At 45.3% G+C, this 22954-nt stretch overlaps 1 protein-coding gene across 3 annotated transcripts in view; it reads left to right on the top strand.

The window, feature by feature from the left end:
* PLEKHM2 (pleckstrin homology and RUN domain containing M2) overlaps window positions 1-22954 on the top strand; it is a 285917-nt gene that overhangs the window by 109382 nt on the left and 153581 nt on the right. For all 3 annotated transcript variants that reach the window (XM_086921620.1, XM_086921618.1, XM_086921619.1), the window contains exons 2-5: window positions 16128-16234; window positions 18098-18207; window positions 19270-19369; window positions 19531-19618. In XM_086921620.1, the coding sequence (XP_086777746.1) occupies window positions 16128-16234; window positions 18098-18207; window positions 19270-19369; window positions 19531-19618 (405 nt within the window). The remainder of the gene's footprint in view (window positions 1-16127; window positions 16235-18097; window positions 18208-19269; window positions 19370-19530; window positions 19619-22954) is intronic.

Raw genomic sequence — 22954 nt, 5'->3', positions numbered from 1 at the left:
CCTCAGAGCAATTGTCCCACCTGGTGGCGTGTAGCTCAATAAATGCTTAGTTGGCAACAAATCAGTGAAAGCATGTGTGAGGTCAGCTCCTCCTAAGGGCTCTCTCAATCCACCCAAGTGTCTGTACGCCAGACAATAAAGCAAGAGTATACAGGCTGAGCACCAGAGTTTGTGAGCACCTCCTAGCCCCATTAATGGTAAGCAAGGTTCCACCCAGGCTTCTTGACCCCGTGACTCCATCCATCTGGTTCCTAGGCCTTGGTGGTGACTCGCTGCACTTTTTCCACTTACTGCTTTCACAAGAAATGTGCGGCTCTGGATCTAGCAACCTCACTTCATCATTAATACAAGACCATTCTGGTGGCACTGAGAGCCTTCGACTATCTGTATGCTGGTGTCCCAACAGAGCTGAGACTATCCATCCTTTGGCTCCCCAGAGGTTCCAAGAGGGAGCTTGCACCAGCTATGTTCCACCAGAAGGGATGATAACTGGTCCCTTTCTCTCATGACCATCTTGGCAGCACAGTACTGTGCAGTCTCTCTAGCTCTCTTATACACAGACCGAACAATCCACCCACCCACACTTTCACAGATACCATCAAACCCACTAGCATCCTTCTTCCTTTCTACCCTCGCAGGGAAGGTGGGCCTAAACATGAATGAAAGGATGGGGTTTGAACATACATTTCAGAAGATGTCATGGATGGCAATATATTTAGATCTTTGTCATGGGTAGTTTTTACTGCTTGCACTGAGATGCTGGTAGCAGTGGAAGCTTTCCCTCACACACTGAGCAGGTTTCACTCATCCAGCAGAAGTTCATGGCACGCTGACAGTAGGTAATCTGTGCAGGTGGACACCACTGGCACTTATTTCAGCAGACCTGTTCCCTCTCTGAGCAGTGGGAGACACCAGATTAGTAATTCTTTTATTTGTAGCGGGCATAGAAATAGGGTAGCGAATAGCGATCCTTCACTGTTTCAGTGTATTGAAAGCCCTTCTATTTTAAGAACTATTTGAAAAAAAAAGTAGGACTACTGCTCCCCTTCCAAAATGAACTGGTTAAACACCTGCTCACACATCCTACGGTGTGTGTAACAACTCTGGCAGTAAGCAGTGCCAGCTTAACGCATGGGCACGCTGGTCAGTTGCTTGGGGGCCCACGAACATGGGGCCCCCATGCAGACCAGAATTTAACATTAATTTTCCGTTAAACATTTGTATTCCTGTGAGTGGTTGTGTAGGCAGGGCCCAATTCACTGCTTTGCCTGGCGGCCTATAATGCTGTTAAGACGGCCCTGGGAGTAAGCCACAGCTGTGTACATGCAGAACTGGAATAGCATAAGCAACATAAACGCCAAGCACACAGGACAGATACAGCACAGTGAGTAAGGCCGCATGCACCTTGGACAAACAATGGATGTGAGAAAACACACTCACACTCTTCTCCCTCTCCCTCTCCCTCTCTCACACATTTCTTTCTCCTTCTACTCATACCTATGAGAAAGGAGCAGACTGAGGGACTGCTATGGAGGTTGAATGTTTCACGTTTTAACACTTCAACAATAATCCTATGGCATATCAAATGGTATTGTATTAAATGTTTTATTACTATATGTGATATGCAACATTTCAGAATGTCATTATGGACATTGGCCTCCTCTACATCTAGAAAGCGAGTAGCCCTTTCCATTTATCTGGATTGTTTGTTTTGGGGTGAGGGGCGGAGCTAATTGTATATGGGCGTGCTTTACCACGTAGTGCAGCAGACCCTGGATCAGTGATACTCAAAGGCCCGGGTGCCGCATGAGATCCTCTAGACTTTTACATGCGACCCCCTGGGCAACATCAGTACTGGGCTGCTGTTTACTCCACTCAGCACTAACATTCCAAAGAAGTCAAATAAACAGACAAGCATGTATTTAAAGGTTAATTGAAGTTAAAGAAAGGAAGTAACTAGGTTGACCTGCACGCATTAACTTTACAATCGCCCTAATTTTTAAAGACATCTTGCAACAAAAGTGTAAACGTATGATAGTCTGTTTAAAATCTAACCTTGATTAACATGCAGAAGTGTTTTACCTTAGTAAATTAGATCATATCAATGCACTGAGAACACTTTTTTTTAAGTGATTGTTTTCAAACATGAATTTGGAAATATTCAACCCCCCCCCTGGCAAACCCCCGCCCAACTGACCAAAATACCAGTAATGAACTAACAGGCAAGTCCGTTATGTGAACACTTTGGATTGCCTGGGTTCCTATTATAAATTAACGACATTATAGTTTATTAAACAAGGGAGAAGGTTTTTTACAGCACACATTGTGAAGCCCTGTTTTTTGAGGTCCTCTTAGAAGTGATAATGAAGGGAAATAAAACACACAATTTGGTAAAGTGGAGAAGCCATGATTAATTTCAGATTTTATGATTGCACAATATCCATTTCGGCCACTAGGGGCCATATTTATGACCCTTGTGGCGTAGGGAAGTGTAGCAAGTCACCTTGTTGTGCTGCACTGCGTCACAGGGAAGGGGCAGGAAATTGTCGTATTTATCCAAAACAGCGCATTCCTGTCCCTTTCCATTTCCCTTGCGCTGGTGCGGTTTTGGCAGCCTAGTGCCAACTTAGGCATCCTTGCACCATGGTGCAGAAGTGCCTGTGTGATGGGCAGAATTGTTTTTGTGCAGGAAGGGGCACCTTCTTGCACAAAAACAATCCTGAGGGTCTTTTTCCTCTTTCTATGTGTGCTGCAGAATAGCATACACAGGAGGTATGCATTCTGTCATATTCAACGTAGCATTCACAGGTTTACTAAATAGGGAATGCATAAAAAAATCATTGGAGTTGCGTGGTTCCCCCACACAATGCCTCCATTGCACAGAGTAATGCAACACAGCTATTTGCGCTGCGTTGCATTCCTCCATATTTTTGAAGTAATTTAAAGCCACAGAAGGTAATCCTTCTTATTTTCTGAATAATTACCAATATTGTTCTCTCTTATTGTAGTCCTCATTTATCTGAAGATAATTAACTTTTAACTTGGCTTTGCTAAAGTTCTCTTTTAATCACTCAGCTCTCTTCCTAATGTTTTTATCACTGATGAATGAAAATTCAACTATCGATAATCCAGAATGCTTACTCTTATGCAACCAATAACGGGTTAATAATTCGATGCCAGGGTTTATAACTCTTGTTCAGTGTTTTGAGTCCGTCATTCTCAAAGCTACATGATGCATATTGTGCTGCCCAACATTGTTTGTTCCATGTATGTTGCCGCTGATACGGACTTCATCTATCAATAATGTCGGAGTCTCCTACCTGCTCCGTTTTGCAGCCAATGTGAGATTCAATTATGAAGAACGCCGGAGTCTCCGACCTGCTCCGCGTTCCAACCGCAACAAACGCCTTGTCACAACAGAGACTAGTTAACTAACCTTATTATTATTATTATTATTATTATTTATTTATTATTTTTATTTTTTGCATTTGTAATGCGCGCAGATACCCACAAAGGGTTTCCCGGCGCCAGGACTAAGAACCCAACAGCACAGAAAGCAAAACGGCCAGAGACCACAATTATTTATTGAAAAGCCAGGTTTTAACGCTTTTCTTAAAGCTGGCAAAGTTTTCCTCCTTTCGTAAAGCTGGGGGAAGGGAGTTCCAGAGGACTGGTCCCAGGTAGGAAAAGGATCTCCCTCCCATTCTGGCCAGTTTAAATCTGGGTACCACAAAATTTGCTGCATTTGAAGAGCGTAGATTACGTGCAGGAGAATAGGGCCTAACTAATTTTTCCAAATACTTTGGTGCGGTTCCTGCCTTTATTTTAAACATATAGCTCAGGGCTTTGAACCAAACCCGGTTCTCCACCTTGAGCCAGTGCAGGTCCTTAAGGTGCTTAGAAATCCTCGCTGTCCTGGGGATTTTACACAGCAACCTGGCTGCGGAGTTCTGGACAAGCTGAAGCCGCCTGATCACGGCTAAGTTGGAACCCACGTAAAGGATGTTACCGTAGTCAAGCCGTGATGTAATAAGGGCATTGACTACGGTCTTCTGGGTATCAACAGGCAACATCCAGATAATCTTCCGCAGCCATTTGAGGATAGTGAAGCAAGTACCAGCCACTTTGTTGACCTGCTGTTTCATCGATAGTGTGTCATCGATGTGCACCCCTAAGTTTCTGACATGGGTAGCTGGAATAGGAAAAGCGCCCAGGGATGGCGGCCAGTGAGTATCCTGCCAAAGGTCTCTGTTTTTACCTAAGAGAAGGATCTCCGTCTTCTCCCCATTGAGCTTCAGCTGGTTAGTTGACATCCAGCTGAAGACTTCATGAAGACCTAGTTTCAGCGCAGAGGGGGATGAAGGATCCGAATTGGTGAGAGAAAAGATAATCTGCGAATCGTCCGCATAGGTCATTAGTTCTAGACCAACTCGCTCCGCTAGATCGGCGAGAGGGCGGAGATACAGATTAAAAAATAGCGGACTCAAGATTGAGCCCTGAGGCACGCCGTGGGGCGAAAAAAAGGTGTCTGACTGGGCCAGATCTGAAACGTCCGGTTGCACAAATAGGATTCAATCCAATCCAGCGCTGCCCCTCCGACACCATCCTCACTCAGTCTGGTAAGCAGTCTGTCGTGTGAGATGGTGTCGAAGGCTGCACTTAGATCAAGCAGGACAAGTGCAACCGTTTGCCCATCGTCCAAGAGCCCTCTGATCTTCTCGGTGACTCCCAGGAGGGCGGACTCGGTGGAATGACCAGCCCTGAAACCTGACTGGGAGAAGTGGAGCAGGTTGTTATTCTCCGTAAATATGGTAAGTACACCATGAATGTGTTTCTCCAAAATTTTTGAGAAAGCAGGCAGCAGGGAGATGGGGAGATAGTTGGCCAACACCTCAGGATCAGCAGAAGGCTTCTTCAGCAAAGGGCTGGCCATGGCGTGCTTCCAGGACGCTGGGACTTTTGCCAGATGAATAGAGGCATTTAATGTCTCAGAAATGATCTTCAGAGCAGAGTCATCCAGTTTGCTCAGAATGCTAATAGGGAGAGGGTCACAAGGAGAGCCTGACTTAATAGAGATAGCTAAGGATTTCAAGGTTTCCAAAGTAATAGGTGGCCAGGAATCAAGCCGACATCCTACTGACCTAACTGGAGACGGAACTTCTCTGCTGTCCCTCAAAGGAGGGTTGATATTGGCAATAATGGTCTCAATCTTTTCCACAAAATAGGTGGCAAGGTCTTGACATTTTTGGGTGGTAAGGGGGCATACAGCAGCCATAGAATTTGCTCCAGCTAGTTCTTTGACTGTATTAAAAAGAGTTTGTGCTTTATTAGCAGCAGTGTTAATGGTCTCTGTTACATAACAGGCTTTGGCTCTCGTACAAGCCGAGTGATAAAGGTTTCTGGCCTTACGGTATATCTCTTTTTTTAGAGGGTCGTAGTGTTTGCGCCATTTCCGTTCAAGTGCCTTACACTTAGTTTTTTTTAATTTAAGATCCTCAGTGTACCAGGGAGCCGGTAGGCGATGTACATTCCCTCTACACCTGGCAATAGGTAGACAAGTGTCAACTGCCCTCTCCAACCATGTATGGGTTTCCAACGCATTTTTATCCATATCACAACCCAATACAGGGGGGGATTTCTTCAGTACGTTCTGCAGCTCGGTCAGGTCCAGTCTTTTCCAATTTCTCATGAGGATCGGAGGCCGGGTGGAGCATAGCTGCGTGGGTTCTCTAAGGGTAATACTAAAGAGAGTTAGGAAATGGTCAGACCAACAAATGGGGTCAGTTTTAAGCCATTTTAACTCCTGTATGTTTGATATAATGGGGTCCAACAAATGTCCTGCTTTGTGAGTAGGGCCCTCATTTCGCAGTGTCATATTCAGAGCAGTAAGATCCTCCAGGAGGTTCATAGCTATACTATTTGACTTGTCCTCCAAGTGGAGATTTAAATCACCCAGTATAGTTAGGTTTTGGGCGTTAAGAAAATAGGGCGAAATGATATTAGCCATGTTCGCAGCCCAAACATTACTATTTCCAGGTGGGCGATAAATTAAAAAACCAGAGAACATAAAATTTGGATTTAGTGAAATTTTAAAAAATGCTGCTTCACATCCAGGAATATTAACCACTTCAAGGTCACATTTAAACTCCCTGTTGAAAATCACGGCAATACCACCTCCAACATGTCTCACTCTATCTACTCTAGCAATAGCATAGGTAGAGGGCAAGGCGGCGGCTACATCGGGACCTGCACTTTCATGCAGCCAGGTCACCTTGAAAGCTGGATACAGCAGGAGCGATGTAGGATGCTAAGCAGCCCTTTCCCCTTATATGGCACCACCTGCGAGTATATATAAGATCACTCCACAGATCATACCACAGCAGGGGAAGGGGAAAAAAGGGGCAAACAAAACAATATAGTTGCAGCATCAAGAACACTCAGTGGCGTGGGACCCTGGAGTTGTAGCCTTCACTCCTATGATCGCCCCGTATTTCCTTTAGATAAGACACAACACAACACACATAAGTTTCTACCCTAACCCACCCTGATGCATATATATATATATATATATATATATATATATATATATATCGAAGCTATATACTACACTTACAGTTGAATGCTTTCACAATCACTCCAAGAGAAAAAGGCACAAAAGGAAAAAATAAAGAACATAAATCAAAGCTGTTTCTTTGCCTCTAAAGTTCCAGAAACATAGCACGCAATGTGGCATAACCTTTCAGGTCTTAAATAGAAGTCACCAAAAAATGTACTTATCTAGTATTAGATGGTTTGGCAATAGCGTGTAGTTCCTTTCTGGGTTAGAGAGGGTGAAGTCTCCAGGAACACCTGCATCAAGCGAAGGCTTCAACAAATGCAAAAAAATAATACGTGCCATGAAATGAGAGGAGGGCACCTCCGAGCCTCTCAACGGCTCATTAAGAACAAGCATTTACAATGCAACGATCTCGCCTTTGAAAAAGTTGGAGCTATTGGCATTGTAAATGAAAAATTTTTTATTTATGTGTTGGTTTTGAAAACAGATAAATAAATGGCATTGTCATTTACAATGCCAATAGCGTAATCTCTCGCAGATGCCACACACAAACACACAGACCCACACACATACATACATACATACCTACACACATCAAATTCCTACATCGCGCACATAATTACAAAGCACACGTAAGCAGTAATCGGAGCCGATCACACACGAGTTTATGGTGTAAACAAGCTCAACTTTTTTGCCAGTTATCTTTGAAGAGTACTGAGGCACTTAAAAAGATGTTGTACTTTCATGCCCTGTTTAAATGTCTAACGCGTGGAACCTGAGCTCAGTGAAATAGATTGTTGGGAAAGGAGCATAAATAAACTTGAATGGAGAGATTCCCGTTAGCCTGGCGCTGACAGAGGCTGGGAGGGTGAACTGGGCATCAAAAGGGCTCAGTGCTTTCAACTGTCTTGGGCAGACACCCGCTGTGTTAGTTTTGTAGTCTGCCCCGACTGGCCGTAGAGGAAGTGGCAGCACGCTCTAGTGTATGCTCCAAGGAGCATTGTTGTTCACTCATTCATATAGTGGCGAAGGGATGAATACAAAATGAAACAAGCGCCCTCCCTTCCTTTTGATGCTGCCTGGGAACTACCTACCCACGGTCCCTGCTTTCTCTATCCTTAAGTCCCTGCGCTAATAAGTAATTGAACGTTCAGAGAGGAGTGCAAAGTAGTACCACTGTCCAGGAACAGAAGTACGGATCCGCATGAGGTCTCGGGCAGAAGAGGGTGGGTGGCATAAACGCCGCCATGGGTCAAAGGTCCGCTGTCTGGGGAGGAGGGCTCTAATGCGAGCCTCTCTCTGAGCGGGGGCGTTGCGGTTAAGTTGGGACGGTGGGGTGAGGGGAGTAGAAGGCAACCCCCCGCTATGTACTTGTTTAAGAACAGAACCCACGTTATCACCTTCCCCCACCCACTGCGTGAATACCTTAGGTAAGCGCAGGTCTGCATTTGAGCTACAGAATGTGAATTTTAAAAAATCTGAAAAGACTCGGGTGAGGAAAGCAGGATATGAGCCAACTCCGGTCGGTGCAGCTGTGAGCAGCACAGCCTTCTCAAGGTTCACCAATCGTCGTTAAACGTGATCCGCATTAGCAACGCTGCGGGAACGGAAAGGGTGGAGCTGGCTCGCCCTGGACATATCTGATAACATCTCTCCTTCCCGCCACGACTTGCCCTCCCAGCCCCAGACAGGATATGAGTGTGGAGGCGCCCATCACGCAGCACAGAGGGAAAAGGTTAAATTAAGTGTAGGGGGGATGAGGTGAGGGCCATGACATCACCCCGTGCTGGCAAAGGAGAATCACCTAACGAGCTCCGAGCTGCGCTGGGCCGCGCCTGATAAGGGGGTGATTGATTGCAACTGTTTCACAGGCCGACCACCAGCTATCGGACACTGAGCAGTGCCCACGCTGCGCCACAACAACGGCACCAGGCAACTATCAGAAGACAAGTAACATTAGACGGCCATTGGCAGAAGAGTCCAAAGTACGGTCACGGTGCGGGAAGTCAGCTGGGCAAAGATATTTGAAATGGGCCTATAGAGCAGAACAATGGGGTGCGGGAGAGGCTTCAGAGGGGACCGGGACCGAGCTGGCACAGACTGACGAATAAACAGCCCTGGGGAAAAAAAAAAGGAAACGCCCACAATGGGCCCACCTCTGCATGACGTAAAAAGGGGCGGGGCTTAAAAAAAAGACGAACTCCCACGAATCTGCTCAAGCCGGGGTCAAACACTAATTGACACACATCTCTTCCAATGGCTAGCCTCCATTTATGGAGCTAGCCAATGGAAGAGAGAGGCGGGTTAAAGCCCTACTGTTGAAGTCTAAAATCTTCGGGTCCGCCCACTGCTTCGCAGTGCGACGGTAGCCTCGACCTAAAAAGGGCTTCAAGCGTGAATCGCGCTCCAGTGCGTTCACACGAAAAGAGAAGCCTAACTTTCTTCATTTCTTGATTTCTGGAGCGGTAGGAATGCGGTCGCGCTCCAGCGGGAAAGCTAAAGAAGTCAATAATGCCAGTGAGCGCTTCAACGCCTTCTAAGAAATGAAGGGAGAAGCACCGAAGAGTCTCAGCACTCCGCCTGCTGCGAGATGATGGCGGGGAAAACGCGGTCACGCTCCAGCACAAACGCATATAAATATTTATCTTGGCGGCCTGGAATCCACCATTAAATTCCTTTAACAAGCGGGAAGTCTTGGAAGGGGAAAGTTTGCTTAACCAACGATCCGTCTGGCTGAGAAAACAGGTGACAAGCACCAGAATCTGGAATGGAGGCGTTTATGTACTGCATGGAAAGAAGAGAGGTAGAACAAGAAAACACTTTAGGTTTTATGGGACATGTAGTCCCCCTTTCTTTCCACATTCACACGTAACAGATTGATTGAACCCACTCCCCACTTTACCGAAGCCTAATCGCGACACGCCTCCTCGACTCCACAATGTGGCCGAAGATGCTGGACGGAGCCACCGGGGAAATCCTCTGGGGTCACAGGACACTGAATAATCCGCGTTCAACGGATGGGCCTGGCTCCTTCTTATGGACGTGAGACGCCTGTACAGTGGCCACGTAGGCTCATGTTTCAAATACACATGTGCTACTCGAAAAAACACTGTGCCAAGGAACACAAAAGGCTAGGGAAAAGAAATAAAAAGATTAAAAAAGAAACTAAACCAACACAAATGCTATCCACATAGATTAATCTGCAACTGACGATGTTTCATTGCCTTATTTCTTGCTTTGTCTTTTTGCTTTTTGTCCTGTAAGGTGCTCCATTAGTTCAGGGGGATGTCTGATGCTACTTGGGGTTCATGACAGCCACTCGCTCATCTATACACCACTTACACACCAAGCTCACTCACCCACTCACCCATACAGGCCACTTACCTTAGTATATATCTTTAACACTCAGAAACTTTTAGAACATACAATCACTGGATGGTCATGACTGATGTCATTTGAGATGTCATCAGTGATGTCACTGACCATGTCATGAGTGATGTAATATGTGAGGTTATAAGCAGTGCACTTTGTGGGTGTAAGTTATAGTTTGCTCAGGTAACTATAGCTGCTGAATGTCACTGGTTTTGTATGAGTGATATCTGAGCCCAACTATAACGTCCCTGTAAATTTTGTTTTTTTTTCTGTGAATGTCTAAGGTTTTTTAGGTCTCGCCTAGGCAGCGCGCTTGCACTGCTCTAGGATATGACCATTAGAAATCGGTCATCTCGTTTTTTTCAAGCACACTCATGCTTGTGGTGGCATTCACCTTGCGGGAGCCAGCAGCAGCGCGCCGACCATCTGTTTTTAATTAGCATGGCCGCGCGTTGCTGCTCCCGTTGGGGGCAAGTTAGCACATGCACGAGTGCTTAAAAACAGCTGTTTTCATTTTACTTTTTTTCCCCTTCTTAACTGCTTAGCTTGCACTATGCTCCGTCTCCAACTTTCCCGCTATAGCAATTATAGCCCCTCTTCATCCCCACTGCATAGTACCGCCCTCACAAGCAGCCCGCCTTACCTGAGGCCCGCCCTCTCCAGACACAGCCGGCTGAGCAAGGAGCGCTGTTCCAGATTAAGGCTTTCTTAGCTGGAAATGAAGCACATACCGCCCACGTTCAGCCTCACCCACTGAGAGCGGGGGTTCAGCCATTTCGTTCATAATGGGAGTTGAATCCTCCCAGCAACACTACGGGCACTTCTGGGACAAACTTCTGGGGGAGGGACAGGCAAGGGAATTTCGTTAACTACAATGGAAGTACCGCTGCTTTTGAGTTTCAACTCCTTCGCCAATCTCTGTGATGAGGAAAAGAAAATGGCAGTAGGAAAAACCAGCAAGCAGACGGAGGAGGAGGACTGCTCCATCCGAGTAGCCACAGAGCGCGAGGCCTTAGCCAGCATTGACAGGTGGGTCCAGGATTTCCATAGCTGGCAAGCGGTGGTCTGGCAGTTTTCTTTGGCACTGCACAAACATTGTTTGCTCCTTACTCTGGGAAGCTGTACCTGGAGCTCCCTGTGCCACGCTGCAGCCTGAGCCACCTCCAACGGTGTCTCCTGTACACACATCTCTCCCTTGTTTGTCTTGTGACTATCCCTAAGCAAAGAGTGCCTCATTGGATTATGCCCGTTTCCATCGTGCCCTCATGCTGCCTCTTCTGTCCAGGTCTGCTCCACTCATGCCTTTTGACTTACCCTTCTGTATATGCCTGTTCCCTAAATGCCCATTGCAAGCCCCTTCTGTCCTTGCTTCGTTCATGCCCGCAGACTGTCCTTTCTGTCCATGTCTATTCCCTTTATGCTCTGACTGTCCTCTCTGTCGCCTGCTCCCGTGGTGCCCTCAGCCTGCCCCTACTGTCTAAGCCTGTTTCCTACCTCCCCCTGACCGTCCTATACTCCCCCACATCTCCTACTGCCCATCTGCTTTGCTAACCTTGTCCCTAACATATTCCCTGACAGCTTTCTGAAGACCCTGCCATTTTCCTCCTAGCTTGCCCTGGTCTGTTACTGCTCTGTCTTCTGGGTGTCCCATTCTGATCGTTCTTGCTCTTTGACTGTAGGGCCTGCCATGCCCCAGCATTGCCTTGTTATCTGCATGCTAGGTGTGGGCGCTCGGCCTGTCTGATCTCTGGTTGTCTCTAATTCTCTATTGCCTCCCTGGACTGTTGCTCACCCCCATGGCTCGTACCCTGCCTGGCCTCTCGTTGCCTCAGCCTCCTTGTCTGTCTGTCCTCTGTCTGTTCGTTCGTCCTCTGTTGGGCCGTGACTGCTTCTGCCTGCCCACCGATAGTCCCCGTATGCTCATTCCTGTCCCCTTCTTCTCCTTCCTATCCACTGCCTGCCATAGAAGCGATGGGAGCAGGGGGACTTCTACCACTGCTCCTATGGGTGCGGGGGAGCAGGCCTTCCATTGCTCTCTCCTGCTGGAATGGCTTGTTCTACTCTAGAGGTGGGCAAGTGAAGAAATGTGCATGTGAACCGAGCCAAGCCAGTGTCTGGCTTGGCTCTTAGGGTCTTAGGGTCCGGATACGTAAATAATGCAATCATGCAGCAAACGGCGTATACAAATATGATAAAGTCACTTTATATTCAAACTACTACATATCAGTGACACACAGGCACGTTTCACCTTAGCACAACAGACTAAATAACTACATTATTGAAAGGCATATATTGAAAGAGGTCGTTTATTAACGTTTATGTAGTTATAGTAGTGTCCCCTACCCTGATAATGATGATGTCATTGCTGCACTAAGAGGCAAGTCACTGTTTTTTTCAAGCCCGGGGAGATGGCGGTCCCTGTGGACTGTCTGATCCTCAGATGATTCACATCCCTATATATACATATTTGGATTTTCCTTCATATTTTCAAAACTCCTGAATGGATTTGTGTCAATTTACAAAAAGGCTGCTTTTTGAACCAACGGCTACCTTTCTGCCAAACTTTATGTAATTCTGTTCAGCAGTTTGCGCTGTAGTCGCGTCTAAAATCTCTATACCCAATCCCCCCCCCTCTTATTTCTCAGCCCCTCCTTAACGGATCGCCACAAAACTTTCAAGACAGAGGCTAAAGTGAGCATCATACTAGTTTTGAAACATTTGCGAGGATAGAATTCCTCAAATGACGCCAGAGTTATTGGCAAATGAAAAAAAAAACGGTTGTCCTATGGAAACTTAGGTTCTAACTATACCTACCTACTGGCCAATAGGTAATATATAATATAATATATCATTTTTTTATATGCATATTCATAGTGGGCTTTTCTTAAACTGTGATCCTGAAATTAAATGATGACTACACTACTTAAGCTCTGCTTTTTCTTCATATTGGTCACGATTTAGATATGAGGCTACCATATTAGATAAACTAGAATAATATTTGTATCTGGAGGAATTAATCTGATGGCTCCAGACTTCCACCTAAATAAAACTAATAATGGGGTATTTTTCTCTCTATTGAGTGGATTCTTGGTTCTCTAATCTTCCTTGAATGGGTTTTGACTGGTGTAGATAGAACGCTGGATAAACTATGCTGCTCACAAAAGATGATCCTTCATCCCTGATCCCTAAATCGCCCCATTCTGGAGTTCTTCGAGATAAAACTTGATAAGGGTGGCTGGGCTTTAAAGTTTCAGTTTTTAGACACATTCCAAAAAGCTTTTTGAATCTTTCAATACACATTTGTATTGGGTCAAAGTGAGTATGATATCCTACTAACCATGTGGTCGCATATCATGGCTGTGGTCAAATTTGATTTTATCTTGGTGTACCAAGAGTTTGCCCACTCTATTCTGCTTTGTGCCTTTTTTAGGTCTCGCCTTTTCCATTCCGAAGGAATGGAAAATGGAGAGAATTCAAGTGCTCAAAATACTCGTCAAACCAAGGGTTTTTTGGTGCGGTTTTCTTCAAGTTCACGTGGCCACAGGCACGCGCTTTTGGGCCATAAACTTTCACGGCCATCTGTTCCCCAGCTCCAGCACCTCCCCTCTTTCTCCCCGCACACAGCCTTACTTGGATTTCTCCTCCCCCTCCCCAGCCAGCTTCCCCAGGCCGTGTTCCCTCCCACCTTTCCTCCTCTCTGTCCCTTCTTTCATTTTTCTGCTTTAAACCATTATGAAAACATCCCCAGAAGATCTAGGAAATGCAGCGGTACAGTACTATTACCTACCATCCCGGGTATTCCACACATATTCCTGTAATTTTGTGAAATATCTACCGCAGCTTTTTGCTGCTGAAGAAACCTGGCCCTTTTACCAGCAGAAACGCTCACTTTTAGACAGGTTTACATGCCCAGTGCATAACCGGGCCTTTTTCTCCTTCAAAGTTACTTTTGTCATTCTTACTAAGTTGTTGGGACATCTTTCTTCAGACACAGGCTCATTGGCTATCCTTCCGCTTAAATAATGTTTGTTTCTTCATTGAATGCATCATCTTATCAAGTGGCGTCTTACTTTTTCCGTCCCCCCTCCATACTCAACCCTCTTCCTTTTTTGTACTTTTTTTTCTTTTTAATGTGACCTAATTAACGTTCCCTCTTGTATTCACGTGACGCCAACGAGATTAGAACATATTGTGAAAAGCGCGACCTGTTTGCGCGGCAGGGTTATGCTAACAAGATCACCTGTTAACAAGGTCACCCTCGAGTTTCGATAGGCGATCTGAGCGCTGAGAAGGCTGGCTCCTCGCGCTCAGACGACCATTGTCCACAACAGCGGGGGCCCCTGGCAGCTCTCGGTCGGGCTGCGCATGCGCAAGGTCACAAAAGCAGTTCTGCCGTGCCACTCAAAGCGTGGCAGTCTGGACGTGTCTCTCCGAGTACATTCATACTTATTCCAGTCTTTAAGCCCCTGAATCAAGGGTCTTTTCATTAAACTTACCAATCAAGGATTCTGCTTCAGCGAAAGAGCGTGACATCTTTCTTCAGACACAGGCTCATTGGCTATCCTTCCGCTTAAATGTTGTTTGTTTCTTCATTGAATGTATCATCTTATCAAGTGGCGTCTTACTTTTTCCGTCCCCCCTCCAAACTACACACACAACTACACACACGCAACCCCACACACACAACCCCAAACACCCACACACACCCCCCCAAACACCCACACACAACCCCACACACAACCCCACCACCATACACGCATACAACCACTCACACATACAACCACTCACGCGTACAACCACTCACGCGTACAACCACTCACGCGTACAACCGCTCACGCGTACAACCGCTCACACGTACAACCGCTCACACGTACAACCGCTCACACATACAACCGCTCACACATACAACCGCTCACACATACAACCGCTCACACATACAACCGCCCACACATACAACCGCCCACACATACAACCGCCCACACATACAACCGCCCACACATACAACCGCTCACACATACAACCGCCCACACAACCACCCACACATACAACCACCCACACATACAACCACCCACACATACAACCACCCACACATACAACCACCCAAACTACACACACAACCGCACACACACAAGCACACACATCTGTCGCCCTCACTCTATCTATTCCCCTCACTCTATCTCTCTATCGCCCTCACTCTCTATCAATCTATCTATCTATCGCCCTCACTCTATCTATCGCCCTCACTGTCTATCTATCTATCGCCCTCTATCTATCTATCGCTCCACCACAGCATCACTCAGGGGCACCACAGCATCACTCAGGGGCACCACAGCATCACTCAGCACCACCACAGCATCACTCAGCACTACCACAGCATCACTCAGCACTACCACAGCATCACTGGTTCAAATATGTTCTCTCAATGTTTGAAGCTTTTTTGCAAATGTCACAAAAAAATGGTAATATTTCACTTCTGTTCTTGGATTTTAGTCACTGAACATAATCTTCACAACAGTTATTTACAAAAGTTTAGGCTATTGCCATTAAAAATTACAATCACTTTTATTTAAGTATTAATTATTTAAAAAAATTACAAGCCAATGTTAATTGTAATATCAATACATCTAAGTAAAGGCAATACAAAACATGTGACATTACAAATACTAAAAGTGTCACATATGCTAAAGTTAAAAGTATTGGCATTGTAAATCACAAAACATAAATATAAAATGTCATTTACAAAACCAATAGCTCCAACTTTCCTACTGCGAGACCAATTGGCAACGCCAGTGCTTGTTTAATTTATTCGGCCTACATTACTGGGGCATACCAGCATAGAAAGTGTACAGATCCATCTTAAGGAGTTCTACATTAATGCAACTGATGAACGGTACATATCCACGGCTGATGACGGCGAATGTATGTCTCTGATAAAGGGTACATAGCCCTAGATCAGAAGCACCTATGTACACCAAGAATGCATATGTAGCAAGAGTGCACGTAAAGTATTTGTTGTGAGGTGTACATATGCTTCTCTGGTGATCAATATTCCCTCATTTTGCCATGCATCTGCTGTGGGTTATGTATTTGGCAGAGGATGTGTGCATGTGTGCAGGTTGTATGGAGAATACATTTAGTCGTGCAACTATGCTCCAAATGTGCTGCATCTAACAAAGGTCTTTATTTGGTCTTCTTGCAGTTACAGAGCTACTTTGCTGCCTGTGAAGATGAGACACCCGCCATTCGGAACCACGACAAGGTCTTACAAAGGCTGTGTGAGCACATCGACCATGCACTGCTGTATGGGTATGTGTTGTTTTAAAGGCTTAGACATTTATCTGCTAGATTACTTAAATCAACCAAAATGTGAACAACAAGCCTTACACAGCTTTGTAGGTAACATCCACAGGGTCTTCCAATTCTTAGCTGTTATTTTGGACGATGGGTACATTTCAAAAGCGTAGAACATCTAGTGCTTTCTGTCAGTAATAGGTTATTACTACATAGATATACAGCTCCTACATTGCCCCCGATACTAGATAACCCCTGTCCTGCCTTGTTTACAAGGTGGTCTATACCATGCTGCTCAATTACAAGGTACACTCTGCCTGTTTTGTTTACAAGGTCACACCTGCCCTACTTTAGTTGCAAGGTGACCTCTGCTCTGTGGTCACTAGGTAACCTGTTATGTTGGATTGCAGGTTGACCTCTACCCTATGTTATTTAACAGATTACGTGTTTTCTTCTTCGGTTAAACCTTTGGATTTTTGCCCTGCCATGGTTAACAGTTGCCATTTAGCCAGTCCTGACACACCTACAAGGTGGTAAATTCCCTTCCCCCATTACATGGTGTCCATTGCCCTGCCATCTTTAGAAGGTAACCCCTCCTCTGTTTCTCTTATGCAGTAACTGCTGCCACATCTCACAAGAGACCTTTGCTCTGCTTCAGTGACAAGGGGGATCTCTGCCTTTTATTTTAGTAATGAGGGACCCCTGACTTCGGTCGATGGCACCCCTTTAGCCAGGACTAGGCCAGAACCTTTGCCTCTGGTTTCAGTTGCATGTAGCCCTGCAACCTTTGCTTGGTTGTGAGAGGACCTTCCTCCTTGTCTCGGTTTGCGAGATGATCGTTTCCCCTTGCTTTGGTTACTTTGGTGCCATGGGGACCTCATCCCGTCTCATAACTTGGTGCATAAAATAGGATTCTATATTTCTAGGCCACTATAATGATCCTCCATTTGAAGTGTTTATTACTATAGAGCGGACTGGATCATGATGTAATGCTGGATGAGCCTAAGGAGCTCCAGTGATGAAAGTAGTCTGAAGTGTCGCCCTTCTTCTAGAAGCCGTTTGGTCAGAACAAAGCACTATCCCTTTAGCCATTGAGGTTTTTGCCTCACTGATTGTGCACTGGAGCGCTGAAGATCTTATATGGGTAATATTTGTGGAGGCCTCAGTGATGTGGATTTAGGTAGATCCAGTGCAACCTGCTGCCAAATATTAGTAAACTTGTGAAAAACTCCTCAAATAATACATTCAAATGCGGATTTGATGTTGGCATGAACAGTAGTAGCACCACTTCAAAAGTGTCCTGGTAGGTTATCCTCATTCCCTAATCTGTTAGTATATGAGTTGATTTAAAAATGTGTAAAGCGCAACGAATGCCCGGAGGCGTCTTGGCGCTGGCACTAAAGAAATCAATGTCAGAGAGAATGCATGTGAAATCAAATCAAATCAAATCCCTGTTATATAGAGCATTTTTATTATTTTATTAGATTGTTGTATTTTAGCTATCACTTAGTACTTCATATCTGTGTGAACGTTTATGCTTGCTGCTACATCAGGTGCTTTTTTAGAATAGATGCACTTTATTTACATCTTGGTTACTTCTGAGCACTTTACATGTTTCGCTTCTATAATTTCAGGTTCTGTCTAGATGAACATTACTGCAACATTCATGATATCTCTTAAGGCTTTCTTAGCACCTTGATCCTCCATGAGCATGTTTGTGACTGTAGTGCTGTGTATTTAAGTGTATTTTTTTCGTCTAGATTATCTATCGTAAGATTTTCCTTTTATCTCTGTATATATTGTGAAATATTTGAATTGTTCATACAATAAAACATTGACTGATTGACTCCCTGTAACTCCTTTTCTTATTTTCAATAGGTTGCAGGACATCTCTTCTGGCTACTGGGTGTTGGTGATCCACTTCACCCGAAAAGAGGCCGTCAAACAGATTGAGGTTCTTCAGAACATAGCTACAAACCTGGGGCGTAGTAAGTGCATGAGTCGAGGCTTCCTACTTGAATAATGTGATTGACATTTTAGAAGGGGGCTGAAGGTGTGTGTGTGTGCTATGGTTTATTTATGGACGAACACTGAAATAGGAACGTTATAGTGTGGGACAAGTCTAAAGAGAAGGTGGAATATGTGGAGACGGATGTTCAGAAAGGGAAGTGGGGCATATTGAGAGAGGTGTTCTAGATTGGCAGTGAATTGCAGGTGGAATGTGAGACATAACAGATCTAGGATCTTTGGCGTGGGAAGTCAAGCCTTTGATGGGTTCTCAGTGGGAGTACAGGACAGGATGGTAAAGGCGCCTTTCTCTGGCAATATTTTCTTTGAGTTACATTTTCTGTGTCAAAATTAAAGCAGAGCTTATTTTAAGATACGACTTTGCAAAGAGTGATAGCTTGCAACTACGTCTCGTGTGTGAGGTTCATTGGGTTATTGGTTTTTTAACTAGAAAGGAGCTCTTGATATTCTTTTTGGAATTAGGATCGGAAGGTGGAATCATGTTGAAGTTTAGTGGGTTAACAGGGGTGGAGATGTGTCCCAATTGAAAGTTGCTTGCAAATTTGACTAGTGGCTAAAGTGGTAGAGGAGAGGTTAGTGAACATTTTCCTTTTACTTAAAACGGTGTAGGAACATGCTTCTCTGCTTATCTGTTACGTACTGCCAATAAACATTATTTATTGTTTCTGTAAAATTAAACTGAGTTTTCCAACTCGGCCTAGTTGGTTTTATATTTTTTGTGTATTTTTAGTAGATAAAATTGACATGAGCTTAATGACACATGGATCCAATACTTGGTTACTGGGAACCTGCACTTTTTTCCATGACATCCTTTCGAGTGGACCTTCAGAACATGCTGCCTTCCGGATGTAATCAGAGAAGTCCTAGAGTAGAGAGAATAGTATTGCCTGACATTTTGTCTTGGTGTACTGAGAGTATGATGGAGAGGAAGTGGCTAGATTGGTTCTCTCTATGATTCACATTCGCATCTTGCTGTCACTCATTGTACTAGGACGTATTTAATTACCTGCTGCACATTTCAGGTCGAGCTTGGTTGTACCTGGCCCTCAATGAGAATTCGCTGGAGAGCTATCTGCGTCTTTTTCAGGAGAACCAGAGTCTGCTGCAGAAGTACTACTTCAAGTGAGTACTGTTTCTGTTGGTCAAGAAGGTAGGTATCCATGTCGGGCATTTCATAGCAATCTCAGCTTCCTGCCCATGTGAGATTTCTGAGGGTGCTGTGCCAGACCTGGGCGAGAATACCAGGCCTCCAGTCCTTAACATTCTATGTCTCTCACTCCCAGGAATGCCTTGGTGTGCAGCGATGATCATCTCACCCTGTTCCTCACCCTTGTTTCTGGACTGGAATTCATCCGCTTTGAGCTGGATCTGGTGAGCATATGTTTCTGAGAGCTCTTCGGTGGTGGCTAACTGTTTGATGTGGGCCAGGATAAGTTCTAAAACAAGCACTGGCAAAGCCAGTATGTTTTACAACTTTTTGCTCTGCCAATGTGTTAAAATGTTTTTTGGAAAATTGTACTAGTGGACTGCTTTGTGTGCGCAAATGCAAAATGTCACTCGCAGACAGGTAAGCCAGTAGCTAAAGTGGGCTGACTCTGTGGCCCGTGCTCTATGCGGAGGTGGGCAGAACAAAAATGAGAATGATGCACTGATCATTAGACAGAGAGAGCTGGCTGAAAGCCCTTATAAATATATATCATTTTATTTAAATCAAATAGTCTTGTCTAATACCAGACTTAAAAACAAGCATTGTGGCAACAATTGCTAAGCTCACCACTGTGTTTCTAATAGGCTTGTCAATGCAGGACATGCTGTTAAGTGTTATAATTTGCAGGAAATGCTGTTAAGTGTTATATTGTGACCCCCTCATGTAGAGGAATACAGAGAAGCTGCTGTGGTGACATAATAGAGGTGTAAGATTGTAAGAACATTTTCAGAACTCTGTTCTATTTGACTACAGTGATTCACACAACTCTCTGGGTCATCTGGAGTGGGCCCACTGAACACAGACTTGGTCTTGGCTTGGGATTTATCTCCTGCTGCATGTTTGTTGCAAAATATGTCTAGTTCTTTGGACATCAGGCCATAAAGCTGCCAGGCAGGGTCATCCACTCAGGAGAACGTATTGGTTATTTACAAGTCTCCAAAGGCAGTTTTGAAATTACATTTTTTTACATTCCACTTTTGGAAGTTAGAAGTAAAAATCATTTTTAGACTCCCAAATATAGTTATTTCATAATTTATCTGTAACTTATAATTCAGGTAAAGTAAGATTATATTTTTACACCAAAAAGTATTTTCATATCACACTGGAAAATTAATAGATCGTGGCATGGTGCTGTTGAAGCCACTGCTCTGAAAAGGTAAGGAAGTAGGAAGGCTGTCTCTTGTGCGAAAATGACTCCTAAAAAAAAACTTATAACTTCCCTAACCTAGATCACTCATTGCAAATCTTCACCAAAGTAATGAAGCAGTAAATCTCAATGTAAAAATATTGAAGTTGAAACAGAAGTGCCACCTTTTTGTGATTTTTGAGGGCGGGCGGAGAATTAGCTCTTTTTTAGGTCTCGGCTTCGAGACCTATTGCAGCCCAGTTGCTTGTCAAGAGACATAGAGCTGGGTACGAGCGCCGATTGCACCTCGTGGACGCGCCCCCTGGCCCCTCCCCCCCAGCCGTGCACATCTCCTGTCCCGCAGGCAAACCAGCATTCAGTTTCACTGCTTGCAGTGAGACAAGAGATGGCATGCTGTTCACACACACACACATCCCCTCCCTGCCCCCCCCGCAAGTCCACTCACTGGGCTCTCTGCAGTGGGTCAGTCTCGGCAGCAGCCTCGGAGGTCGGGCGTGTCTTCTCCGGCGATGTTCAGCTTGCGTCGCTACAGCTGATGTGCACGCGCACGGCACTGCATCTCGTTTCGTGCTCCCACCACGCTGTTTCGCGCCCGGAGACACAGCACTTAACACACTGTCAAAGTAAAAGCAAATGCATTATCAGGTTACAATGAGTGCCCATTTATCTGTATAGAAGCTTGGACTGATTGGCTCATGTAAGATTGCAGGACCTACTTTTTACGTTTTTTTCGGATGGTTCTGTCCTCGCGCCGCATCCAGCGACTTCAATAGGGTAACGGGAGTGAGCGCGCGCAGGTGTTGGGAACGGCGGACCGTGCACGCGGCTGTCAGTGTCCCGCTGCAGGCGGCGGCGTGAGGGCAGTTATTTACTTTTGACTGAGAGGGTTGGGCTCTTTCCTCCTGCCCCTCTCCTCCGCAGCGTTCCTTCTGGAACAAACGGTGCCTAATGGAGAGAGAGAGCGAGAGGCTGTTGGAAGCTGCGTGGGAAGCCGAGCTCGTAGACGGCAACGCCCAGCGCTCCATCACCCCAAGCTTCCATGGCGCAGCTTTCGTAGCCCGAACTTTTAGCTAACCCCGTGCATAAGAAGAACTGCTGCCACCATGGGGTCAACTCAAACCAGCTGCTGCCCAGATGCACCGGGGACTCGCAACTGGACGCCGCCGCCTGCCTCTGGCAACGCTGGGACCAGGTGGGTACTTGTGCAGGCTGTTACCGCGGACCGGGGTCGTGCTGCAGGCTCGTTTTACATGCTGGGGCGGGTAATTCTGAATTTATTATACACGGACGTTACGTAACGAGAGGCTGAAGCACGCCCATGGGGAACACCAGAGGTCTGTATAATTTGTCTACAGGTGTGCTTTAGAATGATGAGTACAGGTACACAATTCATGTGCTGCATTGAATTTAAAATTGTCTATCATTTTGTTGATTCGCTGTTGCACTATGACTAAAGCCAGGAGCTGACTCCTCACTGTTCACTAACATTTTTCACAACTTAAAGGGCATGTTTTGCTGGGATTCCCGCTGCTTTACAATGTGTTTTAATGCAGTCCATTAAAGGCTGAGAACCAGGTTAATGGTCGGTGACTCAATATGCCCAGCAGCCAGATAAGCTCTCATTTACATGAATAGGAAACGAACATGGCCTGCCTTTCCTAAAGCGTTGTAGTTCCTGTTGAATCCAGCGGGTGAGAGCATTCTTTCAGCCAGCATGGGACCTGCTATCAAACGACGTTTGCAAAACAAAGGCGGCCTCGGCCAGGCCTCTGATGGTCAGCCCCACCTCTCGACTAACAAGCATTGGCATAGCCAATAGGTCATACCTTTGGGACCTTATAAGTATTTAGTTATGCAGCACAACATCCTTTGTGCAACAACATCAACTGTTGCATCGCTAAACACTTCTAAGGTCCCAAAGGCAAGACCTATTGGCTATGCCAATGCTTGTTATTACTTTAATGTTTCAGTCAGGATTCGTGTGCGAGTGTCACACTCATGTATACATATATCTTTATTGACACTCACATTCATAAAGGCACCCAATCAAGCTGCTTATATAGAAACAAGGACTGGCAAAGCCAACAGGGCTGGCCACAATGGGGTACGGCATGGAGACTAGAGATGTGTGAAATTCGTGTAATTTGCTTTGGTGCAATTATGCAAGCTGTAGCATAGCTGTGTTCTGTTCACTTGTACTGTTTCCCCGCACTTAAACAAAATTGTTGTCACGAAGAGTGTATAGTGCCATTTCGGGAATTTTTTGAAATACGCATATTTAACAGTTACAGTAGATGAATTATATATTATAATTTCCACATTCAACATTAAACACCGAGATAACGTTAATTTT

This window comes from Lissotriton vulgaris, chromosome 5 (assembly GCF_964263255.1).
Source record: "Lissotriton vulgaris chromosome 5, aLisVul1.2, whole genome shotgun sequence".
Lineage (NCBI taxonomy): Eukaryota > Metazoa > Chordata > Amphibia > Caudata > Salamandridae > Lissotriton > Lissotriton vulgaris.
The sequence above is the reverse complement of the archived record's forward strand: the minus strand, read 5'-3'. Positions and strand labels throughout refer to the sequence as shown.